Source organism: Rattus rattus, chromosome 18 (genome assembly GCF_011064425.1).
Source record: "Rattus rattus isolate New Zealand chromosome 18, Rrattus_CSIRO_v1, whole genome shotgun sequence".
NCBI classification, from domain to species: domain Eukaryota; kingdom Metazoa; phylum Chordata; class Mammalia; order Rodentia; family Muridae; genus Rattus; species Rattus rattus.
Genome location: NC_046171.1, coordinates 27395790 through 27409565, shown reverse-complemented (window position 1 = coordinate 27409565; position 13776 = coordinate 27395790). Strand labels below are relative to the sequence as shown.

Sequence of the window (13776 nt, the reverse complement as noted above, 5' to 3'; positions counted from 1 at the left end):
TTTACAATTCAAAGTAAATTCGAGATGGCCAATCCAACCCTTAGAAAAACAACAACAACAACAACAAAAAAAAAAACCAAAGAAACCAAGGCCCGAACCCAGAACATGGGCTCTCCAGCTGGGACATCAAAGCCACCAGGAGGATTTCTTTGTGCAGCACCAGCCTGAGCTTCGGCTCTGCATTGGGAGTGAGTGGAGCCGCTGCACTTTTAACCAGCCTCCAGCTCGCCCAGTCTATGACTCTCCTCACAGAACCAGAGACTGGGAGGAGTGGGTGACAACGTGTCCGGCGCAAGTAAGAGCTGATCGTGAGCTGTTCATCTTTCCCTTCCCACAATACGGTCCCCTCCGAGCCCGCGTCCACCTCACTGCTCAGCCCGGCGCTGCTGTAGGCATCAATTTTGTGTGCCTGCCCCAAGGCAGCTTTCTTTACCTTGTGGTTTTGAGAATTCCTCCCCTGGGGCAGATATAAGCAATGTCTACCTCTCTACCAGTGTCAACCCAAAGTCTGAGTCCACTAAGGTGAAATCTGGGGAGCCAATGCGTAGTATTGGGTTTCTTTACAGAGAGCATGTGTGAGGAGTTGTTTATAGGAGTGTAGGTGACCCCCCCCCCCTTCAGCATGGGTAACGGCTTTCTCATAGCCATATAGATGGAGACTGTTAACATTCTCCAGCCCATATACAAATGGCTGGGAAAGTGGCTGGCATCTCACAATGTGGGTCTGATGAACTGACTCCTCCTCTGAGAGAACGTCCCCAGGCCACAGATCACTCCTAGAGGACTCAGGCAGGCCGGCCAACTGATCTAATGACCATAGTGGCTGTCCTTCAGAGAACCAAGCTCTCTGGAACGCATGCTTTCTGCAGGGGGCAGTTCCCCTTAAAGGTGGGCAGGTGACACCCAGCCCTAATTTCTGGGAGTCTGTATTGCGAGAATAAACCAAATCCCCCACATATACACTCAGAAAGGAAAGAGAGAGGGTGGGGGGAGGGAAGGAGGGAGGGTGTAAGGAAGGAAGGAACAAACCATACAGCAAGCACCAGTGGATGAGACCAGCACAGCGTCTTTTATTGCAGGCTGAAGCAGCGCAGGGCTTCTTCACACTCTGAGCCTGGATCTGGAAGGTTCTGACTGCTCAAGCTTGTCTAGACAGGCCACATCATAATGTCTAGGCAGCGTAGAGAACGACTTCCAGGAACAACCCCAGTTGGCATGCGGGAATAACCAGAGGTCGGATGGGAAGACAGGACGTGCCTAACCATCACTTGTCATCACTAGCTAGACCACTGAGTGACACAAAGATGGGGAAATGATCTGAGGTGCAGCGGTCTCCCGGTGCTGAGTTAGGGGGAGGCTGAGCATATGCTCCGATCCAAGGAAGTGGAGGAGGGGTACAGCCTTCACTCTGCACGTGCCCAGGTCGCCCAGGCCCTCTGCTGTCGCTCAAACTGACATTCCTGGAAGGATCAGCCTCAGTGTTTGCTGAAACACAGCTCCGACTCACAGCCAGTGTGAGGTGGGAGGCTGTGCACTGTACTTGCCCTCTCCTTTACTGAAATGGGGTCTCACATAGCCCAGGGACCCTTTACTCTAGGCCAAGGTTGGCTTAGAACTCCTGATCTTTCTGCTCCTACTTTCGGAGGACGGGGGTTACAAGAGGGCACCACCGTGCCCGACACTCTTCTTCTACTTTGTCTGCTGTTGTTGTGCTGAGACAGGCTCTCATTATACAGTATAGGCTGGCCTCGAACCCACAATGCTACAGTCTCAACCCCCACCCCCCGCCCCTCCTGGATCACACATGTACACCCCTGGAGGCTGTGTTTCTAGCAAGCTGGTGTTAGCTTATCAACACTTGGAGTTGGCAGGCTCTTACAACCCTCTTCCTTGACAAGGTGAAACCCCCAACTCAGGGATAGAGGGTGGGAGGGAGGAGCCAGTCCAGCCTGGCCTGCACACAGCCCTTGCTTGGGTCCTGTGTCTACTTCCTTACCCGGACGACTGGTCTTGGGATGAGAGAGGAAATGGCCAAGGTTTCTTTTAGGATACACAGCCATGACACTATGGTTACCCATGGCAACCTTACCAAGAGCCAGGAACCTTACCAAGAGTCACTGTGAGGACACAGGGACCCAGACAAACTCTGTGGTGGGTCTCTGAACAACAGCTTGAGTTCTAAACAGCAAAATGTTGGAGACAAAGTGGCTTACCCCTGCCTGTGTCCTGGGACCTCCACAGACCTCCACAAAGGTGTAGAGCAGCCAGGTCTGGGAGCAGCTGATAGGCCTGCTGCTCAGGGGAGGAGGTAGACACACGGAGATTGAGGGGGTTAGGGATAGCCCCAAGCACAGACCTTATCAGGGGGCAAGGGCCCAGTTACCTCCTGGGAAATGCCACCATTCTGGGCATACTGGGGCAGCTGGTAGCCCCTAGACCACAGGCAAAGGTCATCAAGATGGTAGGTCATTTTGGTGATAGCCTTGAGGTTGGTGGTACTGGGCCAGGACAAGGCAACCAGGTTGTCATTAGAGGGAGATCATGTGAGGAAGGCCATGGTGAAGGAGGTCACCTAAGGACCTCGGGTGACAGTCACAAGTGCAAATGGCTTTGTCTTCTCTGGGCCACCTCTCCTGTGGCCCTGCAGGGAATGCCTGCCCATGCCAGGTCATTCTCAGGGAGTATGTAGAAAGTCTTTCACACAATGTCTTGGGACAAGGCAGACTGAGCCGCCTGGAGCTGCCCCTCTGTACCCTGGCCAGATGTCTAAGGGTTCTTTCATAAACACTCCTGCCGCAGGGCCCAACCAGTATCCAGACATTCCAACTCCTGGTTCAGGCTCCAACCAGTCCAGGGAGCCCGATGGCCAGGCAACATGACAGGTGTCGCTGTGTTCAGTCCACAGAAGGCGATAATTAGACAGAGGTGGTCTCCTCAGGATGGTGCCTGGCTCTCCCACTAGAAACAAGGCTTCAAATCGCAAGGTCCAGAAAATGCCAGCAAGGCTCATCCGTGAGCGTAGAGGGCATCCGACTCCCGGTGTGGGGACAGAACCTCTGAAGAGTCCCATGCAGGAAAGATTTGTCGCTATTTTTCCTCCTCCCAAGTAACCAAGCTCAGAGAGAGAGCAAGAGACCTACCCAAATCAGCACAGCAGTTGTGAGTGCCCTGAGCCTCGCTCTAGCCTCACCTACCTCCTCCCTCTGGAGCACCAGGGCTCCTACAGTGCTAAGCTATCCCCACCCTGGCTTAGCTGTGCCCCTCCCTCTGTATGCTGCCTGGCCCACCCACCCCGCTTCCCAGCTTGGTTTCCCATGGACCTCCCTCCTCTCAGGGCGGCAGGCCAGTATCCTTTGTCCCTTGCTGAGTGAGCACAGGACCGTGTCCTAAGGCAGAGGGGCCCGTGTATCCTCTGGAGTCATGAGCATATCAAACTTGATGAGTGGCGGGGCAATCACACGCACCTCGGCGCTGAGGGGGTTGAGGCGCAGGTTGATGGTGCGCAGAGCTGGCATGGCGGCCAGCTTCTCCACCGGAACATCTGCTGGGAAGAGAGGGGACAGGTTAGAGGGATAGGAACCAGCAGGCTGGGAAGGAAGCTGGAATGGGAAGACTTGGATTATACAGAGAGACTAGCGATTCCCAGCAACCACGTGGTGGCTCACAACCATCTGTGATGGGCATCTGATGCCCTCTTCTGGTGTGTCTGAAGTCAGCGACAGTGCACTCACATACATGAAATAGACACATCTTCATGATGTTCATGGACCACCATGAATGGGCTCAGCTCAGGGACCCCCAGGGAGGGAACTCCAGGGCCTTACCAGGATACTGAAGCCATGTGTGGAAAAACAGTTTCATAAATGAAGACCCAGGTCGGGCATGGATGCCCACGCCTGTAATCCCAGCACTCGGGAAGTAGTGGCTGGAGGATCAGGAGTTCAAGGTCACCTTCTGCTACATAGTGAGTCTGAGGGTAGCCTGGGCTACACAAGACCTTGTTTGAAAACCAGCAAGTAGTTATGGGGGTGGGGAGATTGGATCAGGTGTCGGAAAGACAGAATCGCTGTATAAGTCACAGTCTTACTCTTATGTAGGCTCAAATGAATTAAAGGCAGGTACTTAAATCCTGCTGCATGAAGGAAACAGGAGAGCTGGTCACAACAGTCTAGAACCTACCAACACATGGATGGGTATGTGAATGAGATGGAACTGAAGTCTGCTGACAAAAAGGAGCAACATTCAGACACAGAAGAGAGTGACAGTATATATGTACGTATGTACTCACTTAAAATAAATAAATAAATCTTTAAAAAAAGAACAAAGCGCATTATGTATGCGAACTGATGCGTGAGGAGGCTGCATCAGGTGACATGTAGAATACTCGTTTTTTTAAAAAAAAATGTTTATTTCATGTATATGAGCACACCAGAAGAGGGTATCGGATCCCATTACAGATGGTTCTGAGCCACCATGTGGTTGCTGGGATTTGAACTCAGGACCTCTGGAAAAAACAGTCAGTGCTCTTAACCACTGAGACATCTCTCCAGTCCGGAATTCTCATTGATGGTGGCAGCATCTGGCCCACTTCTGCCCTGAGGAGTCCCTACAGCAGGACTTTGTTTCATCCACCTACTACTTGTAGACCATGCAGACCTGGACTCAAAATGTGACTTCATCAGGATTCCCTACATCATGTCCCCTGTGTCACATGCCTGTAGGAATGCTCTGGATGGTCAGGAGTCAGACTCTCTCCTGTCACAGCTCAGGATCCCAAATGCTAATGTGTACAATGCAGAAATCAGGTTTCAAATTATCACCCATTCGGTTCATCCAAAGACATTAGGGCCTCCCTCAAAACACACCCAAGGCGCTTTGTCAAAAATATAGGTAGTAATGACCTCATTTAAGTTCCAGTACAACGTCTGAAATGGGGTGGCTGGGGATTTAGTTCATCTGGTAAAGGACGTACGATAATTTGAGTTAAGTTCCTGATGCCCACGTGGTAGATGAAGAAAGCTGATATATTTACAAGTTCTGACCTGTACAAGCACACTGTGGTATGTCCCCTTCCCACAATCAATAAGCACAAATAGTAATGCCAGGCTGTTGTGGTACACACCTTGAATCCCAGGGCTCAGGAAGCAGAGGCAGGCAGATCTCTGTGTGTTCGAAGCCAGCCTGGTCTACAGAGCTAGCTCCAGGATGGCCAGGAGTATACATATAGACCCTGTCTCAAAAACAAACAAACAAACAAACAAAACCCCACCAAACCAGGGGTTGGGGATTTAGCATAGTGGTGGAGCGCTTGCCTAGCAAACGCAAGGCCCTGGGTTCGGTCCCCAGCTCTGAAAAAAAGAAAAAGAAAAAAAAAAACAAAAAACAAAAAACAAACAAACAAACAAAAAACCACCAACCAAAAAACACCAAAAAACCAAAAAACCAAAAAAACAAAAAAACCCAAACCCAAATGAATACAATGTATCAGCAAGCCCACAGACAGCCCTGCTTTCTTCCACAGTAATTTTAGACCTGTGGGGACACAGATGCTCAGCTGCCAGCCTGTATGCGCAGGTGGCGTGTGTCTGGGAGGAGCACAGCCACACAGTCATCTTGAAGGCTGTTGTGACCACTCTTGTCAGTAGGGTGCTAGATTCCTCCACCATATAATTAACTGCTGTTTGGTATTTCTTTTTCTTTTTCTCATTTGCAAATAGCCAGAACTCTGTGGGGACACAATTTAAGAACAGGCAGGCAGAGTTTCCTCGTCGACCGTTCCCACCCATTGCCACGGCCCTGAGGTCCACTCACGGTCCTTGCTATCTCCTCCATCTTCATGAGGGCTGCAGAGAGACGGCTTTCCAATGCCCCGCGTTGCTCAGCATTGCGCTGTAGAACCCAGGCTACCCTTCCTGGCCGCCCATCTGATTATTAACAGGGACTCCTATGCTTGTAGTGATTTATGGCTGTCGTGTTTAATTAATTTGTTGCTCAGTTTGTTCCAGATCTGGCCTGCGGGAGCTCCTTCAAACTGGCTGACGGCTTTTGTGTTTTGTATTCTGTAGTGCCGGCTACTGAGCTTACTAGTGAGGGTTCTGTCTTATACTTCCACCCTTGGCCCCAGCTCTGTGGGTTGGCAAGCGCCCAGCCATTTTGGGATGTATTAAGGCATGTTGTGGGATCCATTGACAAGGTTTTGAACATATCTAATCTCCTGCTTGAACTACAGCCAAGTGTCCTGTGCTCTGTCCCTTGCTGCCTCTTCCCCTGTTCTCTGCCAGTGATGGACATACAGGCTACATCATTTGTCCTTAAAGGCTGGCGAGAGAATGCCCTTGGCTGCCTGCCAGGAGGTGAACAGTCAACAGCTCCATCAAAGGATTTGTGTATGGCTGCCTTTGATGGTTCGTGGACCCTAGCTCTGGTCAGTCTGCCTCCTCAGAGCTTTCAACTGAGGCTGTCAGGCCTAGCTGGCCCCAATTATCCACAGCAGAGATACAGCCAGACCTTCCTTTGCTCTCCCTCCTGACACACACAGTTTAAATGCTTTGAGGATGGTGACGAGCGCCCAGGGTGTTATGGCCAGGAGGTGGTGGACTCTGAAGGCTCCCGTAGCACAGATGCTGCTCTCCCCTCTGGGTTTGGTTGCTAGGATGAAGACAAAGAGAGGTCAACAGCTCTGGCCGGCCTTTTCCTGTTCAAGTGCCGGAGCCGAGGAAGCCTGGGCAGCTCCGGGACCCACCTCTCTGTCCACTTCACAGATGGGGTGGGGGGTTGGGGGGCCTGAAAGTCCAGTTCGGGGACATTTGGTTACTGAGCAGAGCAGGGGCCAAGCCAAGAATGGGGCTACCTGCTCCAAAGCATCTTCTACAGAGGGCGCTCTACTGTAGGCATGGGGTGGGAGAAAGAGACCTAAAGGCTCTATGCCTGATAGGTGGGCGGCTCCACGCCTACGGGATTAACCAGGGGCCTCTTTCCCCCAAAGCAGTTAAGGCCAGCACAGGCCTAACCACATGGGACTTTGCAGTGACACAGGCTTCTGGGACCTCTGTGCTGGGCTGAGTTTTGTTGCTGATAGAACTTTTGGTTGCTTTTTATTTCAGGGACTTGTGTATTGAAGGCTGGCCTTGAATGTGCTATGTAGCCAAGGATGATGGAATTTCGGATCCTTTGGTCTGCACCTCCCAACAGCTGGCAAGGCACATCTGCTCCACAACATCCAGTTTGAGGAGTGCTGGGGGATGAAGCCAGGGCTTGAGTATGCTACGGAAATATCTAACGATGGTGCTACAGGTTTTCTTTTTTAGGTAGAATGTATTGAGGGCTTGCAAATTTATGATCTACATGAATTATTAACCTTTTTTGGGGTTTCTTTGTGTAACAGTCCTGGCTGTTCTAGAGCTCACTCTGTAGACCAGGCTGGCCGCTGGGAGATCAGCCTGCCTCTGCCTACTGAGTGCTGGGATTAACCTGCACCATCATGCCTGGCTTCTTCGTTTTAAAAATTATTAACATCTTTAACTTAACATTTTCAGTAACTGAACTAGCTGAGTACCGTTAGTTTATTTTTTCACGATTTATTTTATTTTTATTCGTGGGAATACCCACACATGCATGTGCATGTGTGCACATGCCTGGGGAGAGTGTGTGTACATGTATGTATGCCTGGGGAGACTAAAAGAGGACCTTGGGTTCCCTGGAGCTGGAAAGACAGGTACTGTGAGTCACTCGATATTGACATCTTGGAACCGAGACTCCAGTTTTCTGCAAGTGACTACCAGATCTCAGCTGCCGAACTATCTCCCCTGCCCTCCCCGTTTCCCAGTACCATGATTAGCATGATCTTCCATGTAGGACAAAGTCCAGATTGGTTAGAAGATTCGTGAAGGAGCCCCAGCTAAGTAATAAACTGGCCCTATGTCCCTTCTGCCATTTCCCAAGCAGCTTTACAACCTGGCTTGTGTCACCTTCCTTAGCTGGGTGAGGGTTACCAGAGGAGAGCAACATACAGGTGGCCAAGCCTTCAGGGGGAAAGAATTAGAAAAGGGACGTTTGTCCACTCAGACGGCAGGGTGATGGGCCACTCAGCTCCCTGAGAGAGGGCTGTGTGTTCTCAGGTCAGGGTTCCATTCAGGGCTTTGGTGTGCAGCTTGCACAGGGGAACCCAGCAAGAAGACAGCCTACAGGATACATGTGGGAGTATCGCCACCTGCCTGGTAAGTACGAACTACTGCAGACAGAAGGACAGGGTGATGCCCAAGAGACTAGGAGAGGCCAGAGTCTGAGGTAAGTACTCTGTCCCAGAATGCAGGTCAAAACATTTCCCTTCCTCAGAGCTGATGGAAAGCAAAGTGATTGACACCTGCCAGTGCCTGCCCACTTCCTCGCACTTCCGGCTGAACAGTTGCTGCCCCTTGTCGACTGTGGAGCTAATAGCAAGAAGATAAAGGCTCATTCCTTTCTAGACAGTGGCTGAGAGGAGGTAACCAGGCAACACTACCCCCCATGCCCCATCACCAGAATCAGGAAACCCCCTTGGGTCTGGCTTAATGAGATCAAGTCATTTCACTTCTATTACCCCCACGCCCTCTGCTATCATTGAAGTTTAACTAAATAAACCCTAATCCTTGGAAGGAAATCTCTTATGCAACTACCTCTACCATGGGTGTTTGTAGAGGCCCCCCTCCAGTTCACACCACCCGTGTTTGTAGAGCCCTCCCCACTCCAGTTCACACTTGCAAGCATCCTGACTGGGGAGGGACCCAGCCTCCTCCAGGACCCCACACCCCCATCTCCTTCAGGAGATTGACTCCTGTAGTTCAGCAACCAACTCTGACTGATGGCTCCGAGCAGAAATGCCCTCCCCTTGCCATGGCAACCGAGGTTCTCAGGCCATGGCAACTTACAGCTCACCCCACAAAAGAGGACAGATTACTTTGTTTCCCACTCAGACCCAGCTCTGAACGTACATACCAAGCAGGCCCGGTGCCACTGAATGGGCCCAGGCATGTCTATTTCCCTCCCTTCTCCTGTGGCCTATGTTCCTGACAATATTGATCTCAGTCACCTAGGATTTCCCTGCGACATCAGCATGGTAAATCTTTTCCTTTCAGAGCTGGCCCAGCATTTCTGCCCTTTAACTGTTGGCTCACGCACGATGTACAGCTTAAAAAATTATCCCGTTTATTTATGTGTGTGTGTGTGTGTGTGTGTATGTGTGTGTCTGCACACTATGGCACACGTGTGGAGGTCAGAGGACAACTTGCCAGAGTCAGCTTCCTATGTTCACCGTGTGGGTTCCGGGGATCAGACTCAGGCCATCAGGGTTGGTGGCAAGTGACCGTACCCACTGAATTGTCTCTTTCCCCACAGATAGTCCTTTTGAAGGAAGGGAGAACCTTTTAAAAGTTGCATCTCAAGTCCCTGGTGGGTATGTCCTTTCCTTGTTGAGAACGGGGCTCACAGACCCTGTTTTAGTTTGCCCCCGGCTGCTGGGTGAGCTAAAGACTCACCACTGGGATCTGCTAAAACTGGCGATGGCTCACGGGTAGAGCGCTTGACGCTCTCGCTAAGGACCGGAGTCTGGTTCCTAGCACCCATACCAGTTGGTTCATAACCAGCTGTAATTTCAGCTCCTGGGGATCCAAGGCCCTCTTCTGACCTCTGCAGGAAGACCTCCCTATAGACACAACTAAAAATAAAATAGATCTTGGGGCTGGGGATGGGTCAGCAGTTAAGAGCACTGGATGCTCTTTCAGGGGCCCTGTGTTATCCTCAGCAGTTGCCGGGGAGCCTGGCAGTCATCTCCAGGCCCAGGGGATCAATCATACCCTCTCTTCTGGCCTTGGGGTGGGTGGGGCTGGCACAAATGTGGAACACTCATACATGCAGACAAAACACCCATACATGTAAAATAATGAAAATAATCATTTTTAAAAATTAAAAAAAAAGAGGCGAAGTTGATTCTCAGACCATGGGAAGGAAACAACAGTTTGTACGTTATCAAATATCAAGCCTCTCTGTACAGTATGAACGGGCCTGATCTAGCTCTTGGCCTGACGATTTAAAGTAAAACAAAACCAACGATAACTAAAAACTAGCAACAGCGAAAAGGTTTCAGATGTGGTCGGATAGACAGGTCTTAATTTATATAGTTCTGCTACAAATCTGAGTCCACATCCCTTATAAACGGGTACAGATGGGACATTTAGGTTTGAAAAAAGAAAAAAATTGGGGTAGGGGCAAGAGGCGTGCATATAATTAAGGAATCCTGGTGAAGCTTATCTCATTCTGGTCCTTCAAAGGGGTCTCACGAATGAATTATTCAACTGTCAACCGAAGCCATCATTGAACATGGCTCTGGCAGGATGATGGGCTCCCAGCTGAGAATGCCTACATCTGGGGGGGTTTGGGGTTGTCATCTGTCCTGCCAGCCTTTGCTACTTCTGGAATCCAAGGTAGGGCAGTGACTCATCTCTGTGTTGCCTCAGCCTCAAAGAGCGTGGGGGACGGGGAGGGAAGGAGTGTGGGGGAGACGGAGAGAGGGAGAGAGGGAGGGGGAGGGAGGGGGGGGGAAGGGAGGGGGAGGGGGGAGGAGGGAGGGAGGGAGGAAGAGAGAGAGAGAGAGAGAGAGAGAGAGAGAGAGAGAGAGAGAGAGGCGCGAGCGAGCCGCATTCCTAAGTGATTAAGAAGCCTGTCAGGCAGGAGTAAAAGTCAAGGAGACAAACAGAGATGTCAGGCTTTTGTCTTGCTTTGAGTGACCTGTAAGCCCCAAGTAGGAAGTCAATCCCTTTTAGCAAAAGCTGCTTCTAAGTGCCTGTCACATGGGAGCTTGGCAGCTTATCTAAGAGGGCCTAGCAGCAAGATACTTATAGAAACTGATGCCTGAGACCCCGTCCTTAACAGGTTCCTCACAACAACCCTGTCTCCATTAGGGTTTCACTGCTGTGAAGAGCCACCCGGATCATGGCAACTCTAATAAAGGGAAACATTTAATTGGGGCTGCTTACGGTCCCAGAGGTTCAGTCCGTTACCATGCTGGGAAGCATGGCAGTGTCTAGGCAGTCATGGTGCTGGAGAAGGAGCTGAGGGTTCTACATCTTAATCAACAGGAGCAGGAAGAGACACTGGGACTAGCTGGGACCTCAACGTCTGTCCCCAGCAACACACTTCCTCCAACACTGGGGGATTTTCATTCAAACCACTACAGATCCACTTCCTAGATGAAGAAATTGAGTCTCAGATTCTTGGTGATCAAGGTCATCAAGACAGGGCGTCAAACAGGAAGGACAGACCCCCGATCCTGTCCCACCTGGGGGGGCCAGGACCAAATGGAGATACTAACCTGCTTTCTCCATTCCTGAAGGCAGTGGCGCTGAGCAGATTGCTCAGGCCTTGTAACCTTGCCTGTCAGATGCTCCCACTTCAGAGATGGAGCTCTGACCTGCTAAACTATTCCACCTCTCTTCCTGCCCCTGGAGACCAAAGCTCTCGCCTCGGTTTCTCCAGAGGGGACAGAACTGGGACGTTGCTAAGGACTTGTCTCTATGGTGGACTTCATGACTGCTCTGTCCCTCTGCCTGGGACTCGAGGGGTCTACACAGTCGCTGGTGTCCCTGAAGAGGGTCTCCCTGTAATGCACTGCCCTACAGACTGCTAGGTGCTGCAGAAAAAAGACCTGCCTTGGAGCCTTCGTTTGAGTCCTCCTGATGAAACACAGAACGGCTGACTCTCTCTCCAGTGACTGCTAGAGTGACAAGCAGCACAGAGGTAGGAACTATGGAGCCACAGACCGTGTTAACGCTGGCACGACTGACAAACCGGAGCAGTCTCACTACAGATGACAAGCTCGGGATGCCAGCCGGGAGCTCCGAGATGAAGCTTAAGAAAGATCATTTATGCTCCAGAGGGGACAGAACTGGGGCACTGCGGAGACAGAGGATGGAGAGGAGGTGGTCTATGCCTTAGGATGAGGACACCTGGTGTGTCCCTGTCAAATGCGGTTCCCTGGGTCAGAGCATGTCACCGTATCACTACTAATGGAAAAGGCCTTGTCACTCTGGCCTGCACTTCCTCTCAGAGCTGGGGACCTCCCACTGCTCCTCTGACTCTGGCTCAAAGGCCACCTCCTGCCATATTCCTTGGTGGCCCCTTCAAACTCATATATAACATTATTTGTTGCTCTTTTAAAGGGTGTGTGTGTGTGTGTGTGTGTGTGTGTGTGTGTGTACACATAAGCACACTTGTGGAGGCTAAAAGATGGATTCAGATGCCCGGAGCTGGGATTACTGGCAATTATGAGCAGTATGCTGTGAGTGTTGGGAACCAAACTCAGTTCTCCTGGAAAAGCAGCAAGTGCTTTCAACCACTGAGCCATCCAAGTTCCGGTTTTCATTTTGCAGCAAGGTCTCGGTAGCTTAGACTAGGCCCAAACTCATTAGGTAGCCAGGGCTGACCTGATTCCTAACCGCCTTGCTGTTGGTCTCCAAATGCTGGGATTACAGGTATGTACCACTGTACCTTGCTTATTTTTACCAGAAAAAAATTAATTTTGCATGTGTAGATGTTTTGCACACATTTGTACACTATGTACGTACCCGGTGCCTGCAGAGACCAGAGAACAGGATCAGATACCCTGGAATTGGAATTACAGATGGTTGGTAGCCATCATGTGGGTGGTGGGAATCGAACCTGGGTCCTCTGCAAGAGTAGTCAGTGTCCTTAACCTCTGCGCCATCTCTCCAGACTCTCCTTTTACTTTTCGAGATAAGGTTTCAGTGTAGGGATGCACAACCCCTCTCGCTCTTGCTTCTGCTAAGCATTAAGCTTCTACTCCACGTCAGGGCACATAAGATGCTATGGGTTTAACAAGGCGTTCTGGGGGCAGCTTCTGTCTCCTTCAGCTGTAGGATGTATGAGAGGAGGTTCTAGAACCCCCTCATGAAGCCAAAGCAAAACTCTCTAAGGATCCAGGTGTGGTGGCCACCTGAAAATGCTGACTAGCCCCAGCCGTTGTGAGGCTCTGGTGGAGGCTAGGGAGGTTGTTCAGACTGAGTCCCTGCCTGGCACGCAGGAAAGAAAACCCTCAGGTTATCCCCAGCACCACACTCGGATGTGGTGGGATATATATAACTTTAGCATTTGGGAGGTAGAGGCAGGATGACCAGAAGTTTAAGGTCATCCTTGGTAAGGCCACTCGAGGCCACATGGGACCCTATCTGTCACAAAAGAAGGGAATGTCTGAGGCAGGAGGACTGGGAGTTTGAGGCCAGCCTGGGCTACATACGGAACAAAGACCTGAGAGGCTCGTTTAAATTTCTCTTGGTCCACTAGTGTATGGAGAGGGTTGCAAAGACTTTGTCCTAGGTGGGGGCTGTAGCCACAGACTTGCCAAACCTTGCTGAGAAAGACTCCAATCAGGATAAATGCCCTGCCATCCCGGATGCTCCTTCCTGGGCTCTGTCTATCGATGGGAGGCTTGGGTAATCAATTTCGGCAGCACCCAAGTGGGCAGAATTTACAGACATCACTGCCCTGAAGCCAGCTAAGTCTCAGCTTGACTTCCTCTTGCTGGTCATTAGCACTATTGACCGAGTTGTGTGAATCCAGAAGGACCAGCTGAGAGGCAAAGCGATGAATGCCATCTCCCTGAGTAATGTTCTTTGTCCATGTGGCGCCCCATGGCCCAAAAGGATGCTGAGAGGAAGAGGAGGAGGAGGGGGAAGAGGAGGAGGAGGGAGAGGAGGAGGGGGAGGAGGAGGAAGAAGAAGAAGAGGA

General features: G+C 51.0%; 1 protein-coding gene across 1 annotated transcript in view; it reads right to left on the bottom strand.

Annotated features, from left to right (window-relative positions):
• Window positions 1-1046: 1046 nt before the first annotated feature.
• The window catches only part of Lrrc20 (leucine rich repeat containing 20), a 101659-nt gene continuing 88929 nt past the window's right edge, over window positions 1047-13776 (bottom strand). Inside the window, exon 5 of the mRNA XM_032888819.1 lies at window positions 1047-3541. Coding sequence (XP_032744710.1) covers window positions 3387-3541 — 155 coding nt within the window. The 3' untranslated portion in view covers window positions 1047-3386. The remainder of the gene's footprint in view (window positions 3542-13776) is intronic.